Below are 17,248 nucleotides of genomic sequence, written 5' to 3'. Positions count from 1 at the left end.
GAGATCAAACCCACAGGCAAACAGACAGGTTTATACTGACTGCAGACAGACAGGTGTATACTGACTGCAGTGCGACAGGTGAACAGGGTCGCGGGGGCAGCATGAGAGCCTGTAGACTGAAGGTAATGCTGCCAATCAAAAGCTGTCTCACTGTGGCCTGTAAAGAGAGAGACAGACAGGTTGGTTGAGTGGTGTCACCTGTGTCAGGTGGTCCTCTGTGAGGGGGCGGGGCTACCTGTAATCACCTTTGGGGGGGTGGAGCTTGTGGTTGTTGTCTTTACACCAGCCTGTCTGTCTGATGTCGGCTGAGTCAGAGTTTACCCAGAAGTCATAGCACTCAGAGTACCCATCGATATGGAGGCGGAGCCGACAGCCAATCACCTGAGAGAGAGAGAGACAGGAGACTCACCTGACCGACCTCAGACAGGTGTGTGTGTGTATACAGGTGCTGGTCATATAATTAGAATATCATCAAAAAGTTGATTTATTTCACTAATTCCATTCAAAAAGTGAAACGTGTCTATTATATTCATTCATTACACACAGACTGATATATTTCAAATGTTTATTTCTTTTAATTTTGATGATTATAACTGACAACTAAGGAAAATCCCAAATTCAGTATCTCAGAAAATTAGAATATTACTTAAGACCAATACAAAGAAAGGATTTTTAGAAATCTTGGCCAACTGAAAAGTATGAACATGAAAAGTATGAGCATGTACAGCACTCAATACTTAGTTGGGGCTCCTTTTGCCTGAATTACTGCAGCAATGCGGCGTGGCATGGAGTCGATCAGTCTGTGGCACTGCTCAGGTGTTATGAGAGCCCAGGTTGCTCTGATAGTGGCCTTCAGCTCTTCTGCATTGTTGGGTCTGGCATTTCGCATCATCCTCTTCACAATACCCCATAGATGTTCTATGGGGTTAAGGTCAGGCGAGTTTGCTGGCCAATTAAGAACAGGGATACCATAGTCCTTAAACCAGGTACTGGTTGCTTTGGCACTGTGTGCAGGTGCCAAGTCCTGTTGGAAAATGAAATCTGCATCTCCATAAAGTTGGTCAGCAGCAGGAAGCATGAAGTGCTCTAAAACTTCCTGGTATACGGCTGCGTTGACCTTGGACCTCAGAAAACACAGTGGACCAACACCAGCAGATGACATGGCACCCCAAACCATCACTGACTGTGGAAACTTTACACTGGACCTCAAGCAACGTGGATTGTGTGTCTCTCCTCTCTTCCTCCAGACTCTGGGACCCTGATTTCCAAAGGAAATGCAAAATTTACTTTCATCAGAGAACATAACTTTGGACCACTCAGCAGCAGTCCAGTCCTTTTTGTCTTTAGCCCAGGCGAGACGCTTCTGACGCTGTCTGTTGTTCAAGAGTGGCTTGACACAAGGAATGCGACAGCTGAAACCCATGTCTTGCATACGTCTGTGCGTAGTGGTTCTTGAAGCACTGACTCCAGCTGCAGTCCACTCTTTCTGAATCTCCCCCACATTTTTGAATCGGTTTTGTTTCACAATCCTCTCCAGGGTGCGGTTATCCCTATTGCTTGTACACTTTTTTCTACCACATCTTTTCCTTCCCTTCGCCTCTCTATTAATGTGCTTGGACACAGAGCTCTGTGAACAGCCAGCCTCTTTTGCAATGACCTTTTGTGTCTTGCCCTCCTTGTGCAAGGTGTCAATGGTCGTCTTTTGGACAACTGTCAAGTCAGCAGTCTTCCCCATGATTGTGTAGCCTACAGAACTAGACTGAGAGACCATTTAAAGGCCTTTGCAGGTGTTTTGAGTTAATTAGCTGATTAGAGTGTGGCACCAGGTCTCTTCAATATTGAACCTTTTCACAATATTCAAATTTTCTGAGATACTGAATTTGGGATTTTCTTTAGTTGTCAGTTATAATCATCAAAATTAAAAGAAATAAACATTTGAAATATATCAGTCTGTGTGTAATGAATGAATATAATAGACAAGTTTCACTTTTTGAATGGAATTAGTGAAATAAATCAACTTTTTGATGATATTCTAATTATATGACCAGCACCTGTATGTGTGTCTGTTACCTCGGCCACGGTCAGCACACAGAACATAGACGGGTGCAGCGGGTCGACGCCCTCCAGCTTCATCCCAACTTTAAAACCAGTCCTCCTACTGGGAACACACTGGGACTGAGAGAGAGAGCGAGAGAGAGAGAGAGAGAGAGAGAGAGAATATAGAATAGAATAGAAGAATAGAAATATACTTTATTCATCCCCAAGGGGAAATTTGTCTGTGCAGCAGCAAACAGGGTTACAAAATAAAATAGAAATATTAGGTATGGAAAATGGAAAATGCACAATATATACAATATAATAAAATAACAGAGCAGGACCTATTCAATTTAAGAAAATAACGTAATAAAAATGCACAGTATATACACTAAATAGAATCATATTAAATTAACTAAGTAGGAGAAAATAAACAAAACAGCAGTGCACAAGATCACCAACAGCAGCAACAACAGTGTAGCAGTGTTACAGTCTTGTGTTTGATCTGTTCAGAGGTGATTTATTATAGAGTCTAATAGCAGAGGGCAGGAATGTTTTCCTGTATCGGTCCTTGTGACAGCGGAGCTGAATCAGTCTGTTGGAGAAAGTGCTCCGCTGTCCCTGCAGTAGGTGGTGGAGAGGGTGTTGGTCTTCCAGTTCAGTCTGCTGTCGATGGAGACACCCAGGTACCTGTATTCATCCACCATGTCCATCCTCTCCCAGAACTCTCAGCGGTTGTGGAGCCGTCGTCTTCCTCCTGAAGTCGACCACCATCTCTCTGGTCTTGGCCACGTTCAGACGCAGGTGATTTCTACCAGACCACTCTACAAAGTCACCCACTACTGCCCTGTACTCCTCCTCCCGTCCGTCCCTTATACACCCGACCACTGCAGAGTCATCAGAGAACTTCTGCAGATGGCATGACCCCGAGTTGTACTGGAAGTCAGTGGTGTACAAGGTGAACAGGAAGGGAGACAGAACAGTTCCCTGTGGGGCTCCAGTATCACTGACCACCACATCAGAGAGCATACGGCCCAGTCGGACAAACTGTGGTCTGCCTGTGAGGTAGTCAGTGATCCAGGAGATGGTGGAGGCGTTAACCCCCACCACCCGCAGCTTCTCACTCAGCAGCACTGGTTGGATGGTGTTAAATACACTGGAGAAATCAAAGAAAGTGATTCTCACAGAGCCACCGGATCCATCCAGGTGCGACTGAGCTCGTTGCAGCAGGTAGATGATGGCGTCGTCCACTCCCACATGAGGCTGGTATGCAAATTGCAGAGGGTCCAGTGAGGATTTCACCTGCGGACGGAGGTGGGCCAAGACCAGCCTCTCCAGCACCTTCATGACATGAGGCGTGAGGGCAACTGGTCGGTAGTCATTGAGGCCAGATGGGGTCGTCTTCTTTGGTACGGGAACCAGGCACGACGTCTTCCACAGCACCGGGACTTCCTCCTGCTTCAGGCTCAGGTTGTATAGGTGTTGAAGGACATTAGACAGCTGGATGGCGCAGGTCTTCAGGACCCTGGGGCTGATGCCATCAGGTCCAGCAGCCTTGCCTTGGTGGAGTCTCTCCAGCTGTCTCCTAACCTGGCCAGTCGTCACAGAGAGAGGGGGGAGGGGGGGGGGAGGGCGGTCATAGGCCATGTCCACACTACTCCGTTTTTACTCCGTATTTGCTACGTTTACACTGAGCAGCCACACTACGCCGGAGTTTTGGAGCACCCTAAACGGAGGGATCTGAAAACTCCAGCGAGGTTGGAGGTATTTGAGAACTCCGGGGTTGCGTTTGCGTGTGGACGGTCGGATACGGATGTGCTTAGAAAAAATTACGCCCACACCCGTGTTCGCTACTGGATTGGTTCTTGGCAACCATGACGTCTCCGTCCCTGATTCGTCACACTCACTATCACATGACCCGTACCCGGAAGAAAACAAACTGGGCTACCAGCGATTCATTTCAACATGGATAACTAATTGCAAGCGTTGCTGCTAGCACAACAGCTAGCAGCAGCTATGCAGTAAAAGTCAGCATTTCTGTGGAGGAAGCAGCTGTTATTGGAGTGATTAGCGAGCGGTGTGACCGGCATCAGCCCTATGGAGCAGCTCCTTGTTTTTAGATTCTAATGAGAAGACATGCTGCTCTAACGTTTTACTTCTTCCGTTTGGTAGCCTTGAGAGACCTTAGTCTGTAAGTATGTATTTATGGAGCATGAAAATATGTACGTAGATATATTCTATTCGCGTGTTTAGTATAACATTTGTGTTGTATTAAATGCTAATCGCGGTTAGCATTTCTCCATTGGCGGTAATGTTAAAATTAGCTTAGAAGCTAGCTAGGCGGACATGTTACATGCTGGCTATATCATGGATTGTTGTTTTGTATTCGTGTAATGTGTATAGGGACAGTTCGTAAAGCCATATTTCATATTGTGCTTCCACAGTTTTACAAATAAAGATTCACACTGAAGTCTTGAAACTCTTCTATGGATTCCATGGTCTTTATTTCACGGATCTACTGTTAGCGATCTGCTAAGCTTTCCTGCACGAAGGAAGAGCAGAATAGAGTGAGAGACGTGTGTTGACCACATGTATGGACCCATATTCTAGTAAACGTTTACGTGTAAGTGTTGATTTTAAAGTAAATTTGATGTGAGAGAGAGAGATAGACCCGCACCGCTGTAATGCTAATCGCGGTTAGCATTTCTCCATTGGCGGTAATGTTAAAATTAGCTTAGAAGCTAGCTAGGCGGACATGACGTTCAGAGCTACTAGTGAGAACAGACATCAACAACACGGAGGAAACGAGTGAGAGACCACATTGATGGACCCATAATCTAGTAAACGTTTATGTGTAAGTGTTGATGTTAAAGTAAATTTGGAGAGAGAGAGAGAGACAGAGCGAGTATTTTTTTTTTTTTTTAACTAAGCAAGCAATTCACTTCCTGTTTACACCGTCACGCGCATGCCCAGTGTAGTTAATGGTCACGTGCTGTCCGCCTTCGACGGCTGCCGTGTGGACGCAGATCAACTCTAGAATGATGCTGAAACTCCCGTGTGGACGGAGATCGTTTCTATTTGACAAATCTGCATCCAAGGAGAAACTGAGTAGTGTGGACAGGGCATAGTGTCGGTGGTGGCAGAGCCCTTTGAAGAGGAGGGCTCAGAGTCCATGCAGCTCACCAGGGGGGACAGATGGGGAGGTGTTTGGGAGGTGTGGTGTGTGGAGGAGAGAGAGAGAGAGAGAGAGAGAGAGAGAGAGAGAGAGAGAGAGAGAGAGAGAGAGAGAGAGAGAGAGAGAGAGAGAGAGAGAGAGAGAGAGAGAGAGAGAGAGAGAGAGAGAGAGAGAGAGAGAGAGAGAGAGAGAGAGAGAGAGAGAGAGAGAGAGAGAGAGAGAGAGAGAGAGAGAGACTTGTCATTAAATTTAATACATGTCTGTGATCACAGACACGTGTGATCACAGATGTGTGATGCAGTAAAAGTCTCCACCGCTGTGTTCCCGACTGCGCATTTTGCTGATAAACTGGGTGCACTTGGCACGTAGTTCACTCTGCGATTTACCGACTTTGCAGCTCAGAAATTAAAATCTGAACTGCTCAGCAATCCGTTTGCAGTTGACGTGGAAAGAGCACCTGTGGAGCTGATAGACCTCCAGTGTAATGACACTCAAGGTAAAGTATGATTCTGAGGGCGCTGCACAGTTTCCAAGCTTCACCCCGAAACGATGCCTTAACTCCGCCTACATGCTGCTCAAACGCTCTGCATGTTTGGAAGCACATACCTGTGTGAGCAGCTTTTCTCTGTGATGAAGAGAACAAACCCACACAGGAGTCTCACTGATGCGCCTTCACTCCATCGTGAGGGTTTCCACAGAACCTAACTCCAGATATTAATGAACTGGCAGCCAAGAAAAGATGCCAAACATCTGGCTCTGGTACGTATGCATAAAATAATGTAGCCTACCTAAACATGTATTCTTTTTGCACTTTGTCCAATATCCCTTCTATCCTGTTTATTAAATGGTGACTCTATTTAATTTTGTCCCTCTCTGTGATTGAGTTTGACACCCCTGCATATCTGCTGTATTATGCTAAAAGGTGTAATTTTGTATCGTTTTTGGATGTTGGTGTGCCGCGGGATCTTTTTAATGTAAAAAATGTGCCGCGGCTCAGAACAGGTTGAAAAACACTGGTGTAGGCTACATTTAAAAAACTGTGTCTGTCTGTCTGTCCTACAGTCTGTGTCTGTCTTATTTTACCAGGAAGTGAGCCGTCTATCTTTGACCATGAAATTAAACTCAATGTGTGCGTGTGTTACATGTGTGTGTGTGTTACATGTGTGTGTGTGTTACATGTGTGTGTGTTACCTGTAGATGTATATAAACTGAACTTGTCTAGTCTTTCCGATCTCTCAAAGCTCTTTAACACTACATATCATTCACACACTGATGGGAGGAGCCACCACCTGTCTGTCAGACACAGCTACGGGGGCAATTCTGGGGTTAAGTCTCAAGGACACCTCGACATGCGACCAGCGGAGCCGGGGATCGAACTGCTTTAGACACAGTCGCCTCACGTGTGTGTGTGTGTGTGTTACCTGTTTGTGTGGGTGTAGTTGTGTGTTACCTGTGTGTGTGTGTGTTACCTGTGTGTGTGGGTGTAGTTGTGTGTTACCTGTGTGTGTTACCTGTGTAAACAGTGACAGAGGAGCAGCTTCAGTTTTCTGTTCGTTCAGGTACTGCTGCCAGGACCAGGACCGTCTCTTTACACTCACTGAACACACACACACACACACACACACACACACACACACACACACACACACACACACACACACACACACACACACACACACACACACACACACACTCGTTATATCATGCCATCAACATCATTAAACTGCAGCTGTCTACTGGTGCAGCTAACTGTCAACTAGTGCTGCTAACTGCTAACTAGTGCAGCTAACTGTTTACTAATGCAGCTAACTGTTTAATAATGCAGCCAACTGTTTAATAATGCAGCTAACTGTTTACTAGTGCTGCTAACTGTTTACTAATGCAGCTAACTGTTTACTAGAGCTGCTAACTGTTTACTAATGCAGCTAACTGTTTACTAATGCAGCTAACTGTTTAATAATGCAGCTAACTGTTTACTAGTGCTGCTAACTGTTTACTAATGCAGCTAACTGTTTACTAGTGCTGCTAACTGTTTACTAGTGCTGCTAACTGTTTAATAATGCAGCTGTTTACTAGTGCTGCTAACTGTTTACTAGTGCAGCTAACTGTTTACTAATGCAGCTAACTGTTTACTAGTGCAGCTAACTGTTTACTAGTGCTGCTAACTGTTTACTAGTGCAGCTAACTGTTTACTAATGCAGCTAACTGTTTACTAATGCAGCTAACTGTTTAATAATGCAGCCAACTGTTTAATAATGCAGCTAACTGTTTACTAGTGCTGCTAACTGTTTACTAATGCAGCTAACTGTTTACTAGAGCTGCTAACTGTTTACTAATGCAGCTAACTGTTTACTAATGCAGCTAACTGTTTAATAATGCAGCTAACTGTTTACTAGTGCTGCTAACTGTTTACTAATGCAGCTAACTGTTTACTAGTGCTGCTAACTGTTTACTAGTGCTGCTAACTGTTTAATAATGCAGCTGTTTACTAGTGCTGCTAACTGTTTACTAGTGCAGCTAACTGTTTACTAGTGCAGCTAACTGTTTACTAATGCAGCTAACTGTTTACTAATGCAGCTAACTGTTTAATAATGCAGCCAACTGTTTAATAATGCAGCCAACTGTTTACTAATGCAGCTAACTGTTTACTAATGCAGCTAACTGTTTACTAGTGCTGCTAAATGTTTAATAATGCAGCTAACTGTTTACTAGTGCTGCTAACTGTTTACTAATGCAGCTATTTACTAGTGATGCTAACTGTTTACTAGTGCAGCTAACTGTTTACTAATGCAGCTAACTGTTTACTAGTGCCGCTAACGGTTTACTAGTGCAGCTAACTGTTTACTAATGCAGCTAACTGTTTACTAGTGCTGCTAACTGTTTAATAATGCAGCTGTTTACTAATGCAGCTAACTGTTTACTAGTGCAGCTAACTGTTTACTAGTGCAGCTAACTGTTTACTAATGCAGCTAACTGTTTACTAATGCAGCTAACTGTTTACTAGTGCTGCTAACTGTTTAATAATGCAGCTGTTTACTAGTGCAGCTAACTGTTTACTAATTCAGCTAACTGTTTACTAATTCAGCTAACTGTTTACTAATTCAGCTAACTGTTTACTAGTGCAGCTAACTGTTTACTAATGCAGCTAACTGTTTACTAGTGCAGCTAACTGTTTACTAATGCAGCTAACTGTTTACTAGTGCAGCTAACTGTTTACTAATGCAGCTAACTGTTTACTAGCGCTGCTAACTGTTTAATAATGCAGCTAACTGTTTACTAGCGCAGCTAACTGTTTAATAATGCAGCTAACTGTTTACTAGTGCTGCTAACGGTTTACTAGTGCAGCTAACTGTTTACTAATTCAGCTAACTGTTTACTAGTGCAGCTAACTGTTTACTAATGCAGCTAACTGTTTACTAGTGCTGCTAACTGTTTAATAATGCAGCTGTTTACTAATGCAGCTAACTGTTTACTAGTGCTGCTAACGGTTTACTAGTGCAGCTAACTGTTTACTAATGCAGCTAACTGTTTACTAGTGCAGCTAACTGTTTACTAGTGTTAGAGTTTTGGTGACCCTTGATGCTCTTCCAGGGTTATTGATCCTTAACAGAGGTTAAACTGATGTGAACAGAGAGACAATCAGAGAGCAGGGTTTCCCCCAGGTGGACCAGGGCCCCGTTCCTCGTACGTGGTTCAACTAAGTCCATCAAATGTCCTATTAGCCAGCCTAAATTAACCCGATGATTGATGTCAAGCTATCTCGGTTTCTCAAAGGCTGATCCTCTCAAACAGTCTCGTTAATTGGAACCAGACGATCAGGATCAGGATAATTGCGCGTGCCCATCCTACTTCAAAAGGGGGAAGCGTCGATCACCGAAACCATGATTTTCTAACAGTACAATGTTAAATAAAGTCAAAGAAAGAGCCTCTTTTTACTCCGCTGACGAGCAGGAGATGATCATGAACGCATATGAGGAATTCAAGACCATAATCACGGCTAAATCTAACACCGCCACCGCTGTGAGGGCTAGACAAGAAGCACGCAAAATATCAGACACGTTAAATGCGTAAGTGTTGGGAAATGTATCGGCTCATTTTAATGCCTCATCACCCCAATCAATCAGATGATATGTCTTTAAATGTGCTGCTGGCAGTAGGCTTCATGAATGCATCATCCAATGAGATCTATAGCGACAATAATGATCTCAACTCTTTCAGAATAAGTAATAAAAACAAGCCCAAAGAGCATCTAACTGATCCTCATTAATATGAGGATATATGTACTGTATGCCCTCATGTATCATGTACTATATATATGTGTATATACATGTCTGTGTAGATTACCATATAGAACTAGCAGTTTGAATATGTGTGTGAATCTGTGTGTGGGCGGATCAGTGTGTGTGTGTGTGTGTTATTCATCATCAGACATTCAATCAACTGAAGCAGTGAAGATAAATAGTGTGATTCTCTCTGTTCTTATCATGAGTCCACCTTCATCATGTTCTACAGTAATGATATGCTGGTGTACTAATAACACTGTCATATCATTATGAGTGCTTTAACCCTCATGTATGCAACGCAGCCATCAAGAGGACATGGGAGCAAGTAAACACTAACACACACACACATTACTCAGAATGCTGAGTCAGTACAATATGTGCCATGGTGATGTAATGAACACATCCATAAGTTTATTAAGCGCCAAATAAACTTCACCAACAGCACGGCATGCAGCGGCTTTCCCCATGTTCTCCGCATCGCCGACACTGAACAATGTACCACTCGCAGAACAGCTCAAAGCTGCATCCAGTGTGTGAAACATCAATGCTCGGCTGCAGCGTGTGGTGTTCAATGTATGCTCCAGAAGGTCTGTAAATAAATGATTCCTTGTGGGCAGAATGGATAGCGCTCGTATAGGAAGTCATCATGATGTGATGACGGATCTTGGCGATGTGGAAGAACTCTCTCCCTATAAAACGCTAATCTAACTAATATCCTCCTTCATCAGTGGATCTCTGAGGAAGGGAGCTGTACATTAATGCAATAGAGGCTTCTTAGTTTGCTCAGCTGCTTTTAATGGATCACCGTGTGTCTCACTTTACATGCATTTCTGGAACTCCCGTATAAGCCCCGGTATATGCGCAAGCGCATTAGACTACCGTATATGACAGGAGCTGCCATGTTTTCCGGGGGAGTGGCAGCTTATCCAGCTACCTTCAGTTAGCCTGCGCTGGAGCAGGTTCAAGCTTATGGATGTGTTGCCATGGTGATTTTGCCAAACTTGCTTCGTGGAACCAAAAAGCCTGATCTACGTCATCTTATCCTGAAAAGTATCCGGCTAACTCAGTTAGCCACGTACGAGGAACGGGTCCCAGGTGTGTGTGTATGTGTGTGTGTGTGTGTGTGTTACCTTGAGTGCTGCTGACTTTGTTCTTCATCTTCTGTTCTTCTTCTTCTTTGGTTGTTTTCTGGTGATGAGACGCGTCATTAGAACCTCAGACAGGAAGTCTGTAAATACTTATTGATCATTTTTTTCTTCTTCGTGTTAGGTGACTCCAGGTGAGTTTATGGCGGACCCCTCCACACAGGTGTCACAGCAGGTCACCAAGCACAAAGTTCAGTTATTGTACACATATATGTATATATATACTACTACATGCAGTATCAGTACCAGTTGTGTCTGTGTGAGCAGCTTAAAACAGCTAAAAAAGTGAATGGATTCTGGTTTCCTGATCCATCCCATAATCATCTCATAACTCATCATCTTCATCATGACCGGAAGTGATTCCATTTAAACTCACACTAACAGGAAATAAACACATGCCCCTTCAAAATAAATGTATATCTGCAGCTGAAGAATCAGATTTAAATGATTTAAAATTGTTAGCTATACATCAGAGAGCATCATCAATATTTATTACTTCTGTTTTTCACATTAAAACAATAAGAATATTATCGTTAAAATGTGCAAAGACACCACAGAAGAAGAGTGTCTAAATGCACTGTTTGTTTATGTCGGTATTTATACTTTTCAAAAGAAACAATAAACTTGGGTCATAATTCGAACTCTTATTGTGAAAGTCTGACCGGAAGTGTGGTCCTGTTAGCGCTGACTGATTGAATCAGGAAACAACAAACAGCGGTGATCCGCGGGCCTCTCCGTCGGCCGACGGCCTCCTGTGAGCGGCTTCAGTAGCAGCAGAGAGCCGCTGAGAGGAACCGTAGGACCGTGGAGGCGGTACCGATAGTACCGGTACCGAGCGGTTAAACAACACTTACCGTCACTGATGATCCACCTCACTCTGCTGCTGACAGCAACACAACACGGAAATAAAGAGCAGAACAGCCCACAGCGCATGCTCCGAGGGGAGGGAGGGACGGAGAGAGAGAGAGAGCGAGAGGCATCTGTGTCAGCAGCTGTCTAAGTTCATTACTCTGTCGTATTCTATATCAAAGAATACTACATTTCCTTCACAAACACTCCACCTTGAGTAGAAATCTAACCGACCATGTATATACCTTCACACTTTAACTAACAAACATGTCCACCAAACACAACATGGTGAAGTCTTCTCTTGTTTATTGATGTGGAGAAAGCGTTGGACTCTAGTCATGAAGGCTCTATGACAGACTTGTACAGCGTGGGACAGGAGGAGCATGTACCATCACCAGAACAGAGGTGCTGCTCATGTTGACTTTATTCAACGTGTCAATGAAGTGTTGGATCAATGTGCTGCTCCTGGGCTCTCCCTCCTACAGAGAGAGAGGAAGTGACCTGGTTCTACTGTCTCCTACTGGACCAGGACGACAGCAGTAGCTGGACAGAGTAGAACAGTTCAGTCACAGCTGGACACAGTAGAACAGTTCAGTCACAGCTGGTCAGAGTAGAACAGTTCAGTCACAGCTGGACACAGTAGAACAGTTCAGTCACAGCTGGACACTAGAACAGTTCAGTCACAGCTGGGCCCTGCAGTAAACATGAAGAGAAATAATGTCTAACTAAAACACATCATAACGAGATGTAAAGAACCCGATCTGGAGCACTGGAAAGAAGAAAGTAAACAGTCAGAATATGTCTTGTTACGACCTGAAGATTATCAAGATGGCGCCGCGGATGGCAGCCTCGGTACTGCGCTCTCTCGTACTTTTTCTGTTTTTGTTCGTTTGTCTTGTTTCCGGCTCTCCCTCTCTGATCACATTCAGCAGAGAGGAACTTTTAAACATCCGTTTATCCAGTGGCCAAACCTTTTTCGCCGCATTTCATCGAACCAGAGAGTTTTTCAGAGATTTTAGATGGTGGTCGGACTCACCGATCACTGGAGCTATGTGAGGTCCCCTCCTGCTTCAAACGCTCCACGATCATCCCGGTCCCCAAGAAATCCTCCATCACAGGATTAAATGACTACAGGCCCGTCGCCCTGACGTCTGTGGTCATGAAATCCTTTGAGAGACTAGTGTTGACCCATCTGAAGGACATCACAGGGCCCCTGCTGAACCCCCTGCAGTTTGCCTACTGTGCAAACAGGTCGGTGGATGATGCAGTCAACATGGGACTGCACTACATGCTGCAACACCTCGACTCCCCAGGGACATATGCAAGGGTTCTGTTTGTGGACTTCAGCTCAGCGTTCAACACCATCATCCTGGAAATACTCCAACCCAAACTCTCCCAGCTCACTGTGCAGCCTCCACCTGTCAGTGGATCACTAACCTCCTGACTGACAGGACGCAGCAGGTGAGGCTGGGAAAAACCACATCCAGCACCCGGACTATCAGCACTGACCCCCAGGGGTGTGTGCTCTCCCCACTGCTCTTCTCCCTCTACACCAACGACTGCACCTCAGATGACCCGTCTGTCAAACTCCTGAAGTTCTCAGACGACACAACGGTCATCGGCCTCATCAGGGACGGTGATGAGTCTGCGTACAGACGGGAGGTTGAACAGCTGGTCCTCTGGTGTGGTCAGAACAACCTGGAGCTAAACAGGCTCAAAACTGTGGAGATGACAGTGGACTTCAGGAGGAGCCCCCAACACTGCCCCCCCTCACCATATTCAACAACACTGTGTCTGCTGTGGAGACCTTCAGGTTTCTGGGATCCACAATCTCCCAGGACCTGAAGTGGGCTCCCAACATCAACACTATCAGGAAAAAGGCCCAGCAGAGGTTGTACTTCCTGCGCCAGCTCAGGAAGTTCAACCTGCCTCAGGAGCTGCTGATCCTGTTCTACTCAGCCATCATCCAGTCTGTTCTCTGCTCTTCCATCACTGTGTGGTTTGGATCGGCTACTAAACAGGACAGAAACAGACTGCAACGGATTGTCAGGTCTGCAGAGAGGATCATTGGTTCCAGCCTGCCCTCCATCCTGGACTTGTTCACCTCCAGAGTCAGGAAACGGGCTGAAACATCACTGCAGACCCCTCACACCCTGGACACAAGCTGTTCAACTGCTCCCCTCTGGTAGGCGCTACAGAGCTCTGTACGCCAGAACCACCAGACACAGGAACAGCTTCTTTCTGCCGTCACTCTCATGAACAACAAATAATATTGCACTACTACCTCTGTCTGCACTGCTGTATTATATATATATATATATATATATACACTTTTTTTGGGATATATTTATACTTATATTGTATATAGCTGTTAAATGTTTATACCTCTGTTCTACTTTTTTGCTGCCCTCTTTTATTCTTATATATTTTTCCTTGTTTATTGTAAAATAGTGTATTGTTTGTACATTGAGACGGAGTGGAAACCGGAGACAAATTCCATGTATGCGTACGCATACATGGCCAATAAAGCTGATTCTGATTCTGCTCAAAGGCTGCAACATGAGGGAGACAAGACGAGTGATAAGAGTAATAAATAGACATTCATATAACGAACAAATAACAAAACTAAACTAAAACAAACAGAGAATCAATCACACGAAGCAGCTGCTGTGAGGAGGGGATGCACCTCACCATGGTCAGGTGCATCTATATAGCTGCTACTACCAGCCACAGACAGACAGAGAGACAGAGAGACAGACAGACAGGTGAGGTGAGACAGAGATGCACTTCCTCCTAAAATGCGAAACATTCAATAAATTAGGAACATTTACTTAAAATAATTCAACTCTGTCATTTCAGATTTAAAAAAATCTCAACATAAAAATACTCCTAGGAGAAGGAGATAGGACGTATAGGAGAAGGAGATAGGAAGTATCTTGCTGCCCAATACGTATTAACATGCCACAACCTGAGGGACAGTGAGTGACCTACACACACACACACACACTGTATACATATATATATATATATGTATATATATATATATATATAATTAATAATCAATCTAGATGTTATATTAATGTTATTGTGTTTAATCTTTTTGATGCTTTGGCAATACAATCATGCCAATAAAGCAAAATTGAATTGAGAGAGAGAGAGACAGAGCACATCCATAAAATGATCATAATTGTGCTAAGCTAGGCTAACAGCTCCCCTCTGCTTCCAGTCTTTGTGCTAAGCTAGGCTAACTTGTGGTGGACTGCCTCTGATTGTGGGACAAATAGCTGATGGAGGATTTCACCAACACTCCCCGTCTGAGCTGGTGTCCAGCTGCTGGTCTAAACTGGGAGCTTCCTCTCTCTGCCCCCCCCCTCTCTGGCTCCTCCCCCTCCTCCTCTCTCTGGCTCCTCCCCCCCCCCTCTCTCTCCGCACAGACGAGCAGTGAGCGGACCGATCGGAGGTGAGTCTGTTTCTTCTCTTTATGTCTCTATTGATCACTGATAACAGATTAATAACAGATTGATGTTGAGAACGATCCAGACCAGATAAACCACCATGAGTACCAGATCTGGATCAGACCTGAACCAGAACTATTATCATTATTATGAGACCGATGGAGGTTTAGATCCAATCAGAGCTTCTAGAGGATCCAGAACAGGGACATCATTACAGACCCGGGTCCGGCACCAGATCTGGTCCAGATGACACCTAACTGGTCCCAAGTGGATCTGGTCAGAGTCTGTAATAATGTCCTGTTGTGGATCCGGTCCGGTCTCTGGACTCTGATCTGGATTCAGAATGAGGCTTCAACACATACTGATGATAGAACTGTGTTGACAGAAACAGGTCTCTGAGACCTGAACCACCACCCACCTGTCTAGATCAGTCCACTAAGATCTAGATCGTGGCTTCAGACCCTAACTCGGTCTGGATCCGGTATTAAAGGTGTTTACAGGACCGACTCCGGACCAGATGTGGCTCAAATAAACCACTTTCAGGAACTTCTCCTGACTTGATCCAACAAGAAACCACTAAACTAGACTGAAACCACCAGACCTGGACCAGATACAGGACTACTTACATCCTCGTGGTCCATGTGGTTTCAGAGGATTTAACCAGGTCAGATTACCGTCTGAGGACCTGAGTGAAAACACTTATCTCTGACGCTCTGATTGGCCGACACCATCCATTTCCTCCTAATGGACACATGAAGCAGCTAGCATTAGCCTGCGCACCCCACTCTGTCCTCCCTTGGGAACCAAAACCATTAGAGCGAGGTTCCCCCTAACACACACACACACACACACTGATCAATACACTGGAAGAGGCCGACTTCCTCTCACACACGTTATCAATATTTAATGTCGGCTCGACAACCACAACATCTAAATACCAGAACTAACATCCAATCAGCTTTCTCCCCTTTAACAACAAAGTCTGACAACTTTTACTGTGAAGATATTTAAAACCATGATTCCGTCAGGAAGTGGGCTCTGATTGGCTGACGTAGACGCTCTGATTGGCTGACAGGATGTAGACGCTCTGATTGGCTGACAAGATCTAGATGTTCTGATTGGCTGACAGGATGAAGACGCTCTAATTGGCTGACAGGATGTAGAGGTTCTAATTGGCTGACAGGATGTAGAGGGTCTGATTCGCTGACAGGATGTAGACGCTCTGATTGGCTGACAAGATGTAGACGCTCTGATTGGCTGACAGGATGTAGGCGCTCTGATTGGCTGACAAGATGTAGACGCTCTGATTGGCTGACAGGATGTAGACGCTCTGATTGGCTGACAAGATATAGATGCTCTGATTGGCTGACAAGATATAGATGCTCTGATTGGCTGACAGGATGTAGACGCTCTAATTGGCTGACAGGATCTAGATGTTCTGATTGGCTGACAGGATGAAGACGCTCTAATTGGCTGACAGGATGTAGAGGTTCTGATTGGCTGACAGGATGTAGAGGTTCTGATTGGCTGACAGGATGTATACGCTCTAATTGGCTGACAGGATGTAGAGGTTCTGATTGGCTGACAGGATGTAGACGCTCTGATTGGCTGACAAGATGTAGACGCTCTGATTGGCTGACAGGATGTAGATGCTCTGATTGGCTGACAAGATGTAGACACTCTGATTGGCTGACAGGATGTAGAGGTTCTGATTGGCTGACAGGATGTAGACGCTCTGATTGGCTGACAAGATGTAGACGCTCTAATTGGCTGACAGGATGTAGAGGTTCTGATTGGCTGACAGGATGTAGAGGTTCTGATTGGCTGACAGGATGTAGACGCTCTGATTGGCTGACAAGATGTAGACGCTCTGATTGGCTGACAGGATGTAGACGCTCTGATTGGCTGACAAGATGTAGACGCTCTGATTGGCTGACAGGATGTAGACGCTCTAATTGGCTGACAGGATGAAGACGCTCTAATTAGCTGACAGGATGTAGAGGTTCTGATTGGCTGACAGGATGTAGAGGTTCTGATTGGCTGACAGGATGTAGACGCTCTGATTGGCTGACAGGATGTAGACGCTCTGATTGGCTGACAAGATGTGGACGCTCTGATTGGCTGACAGGATGTAGACGCTCTGATTGGCTGACAGGATGTAGAGGCTCTGATTGGCTGACAGGATGTAGACGCTCTGATTGGCTGACAGGATATAGATGCTGTGATTGGCTGACAGGATGTAGACACTCTGATTGGCTGACAGGATGTAGAGGTTCTGATTGGCTGACAGGATGTAGACGCTCTGAT

At 44.9% G+C, this 17,248-nt stretch overlaps 1 protein-coding gene across 6 annotated transcripts in view; it reads right to left on the bottom strand.

The window, feature by feature from the left end:
* Nucleotides 1-17,248, bottom strand: part of l3mbtl4 (L3MBTL histone methyl-lysine binding protein 4) — a 31,836-nt gene that overhangs the window by 7,043 nt on the left and 7,545 nt on the right. For 3 of the 6 annotated variants that reach the window (XM_076085278.1, XM_076085274.1, XM_076085275.1), the window contains exons 2-6: nt 10,623-10,680; nt 6,721-6,806; nt 2,071-2,175; nt 246-381; nt 66-157 (exon numbers count right to left, since the gene is read on the bottom strand). In XM_076085278.1, coding sequence (XP_075941393.1) covers nt 66-157; nt 246-381; nt 2,071-2,175; nt 6,721-6,806; nt 10,623-10,650 — 447 coding nt within the window. In that variant the 5' untranslated portion in view covers nt 10,651-10,680. The other 3 variants (XM_076085276.1, XM_076085277.1, XM_076085279.1) reach the window with 3 other exon arrangements.

The sequence above is a fragment of the Anarhichas minor genome, unplaced genomic scaffold (genome assembly GCF_050575085.1).
Source record: "Anarhichas minor isolate MPS153535 unplaced genomic scaffold, ASM5057508v1 ptg000148l, whole genome shotgun sequence".
NCBI classification, from domain to species: Eukaryota; Metazoa; Chordata; class Actinopteri; order Perciformes; family Anarhichadidae; genus Anarhichas; species Anarhichas minor.
The sequence above is the reverse complement of the archived record's forward strand: the minus strand, read 5'-3'. Positions and strand labels throughout refer to the sequence as shown.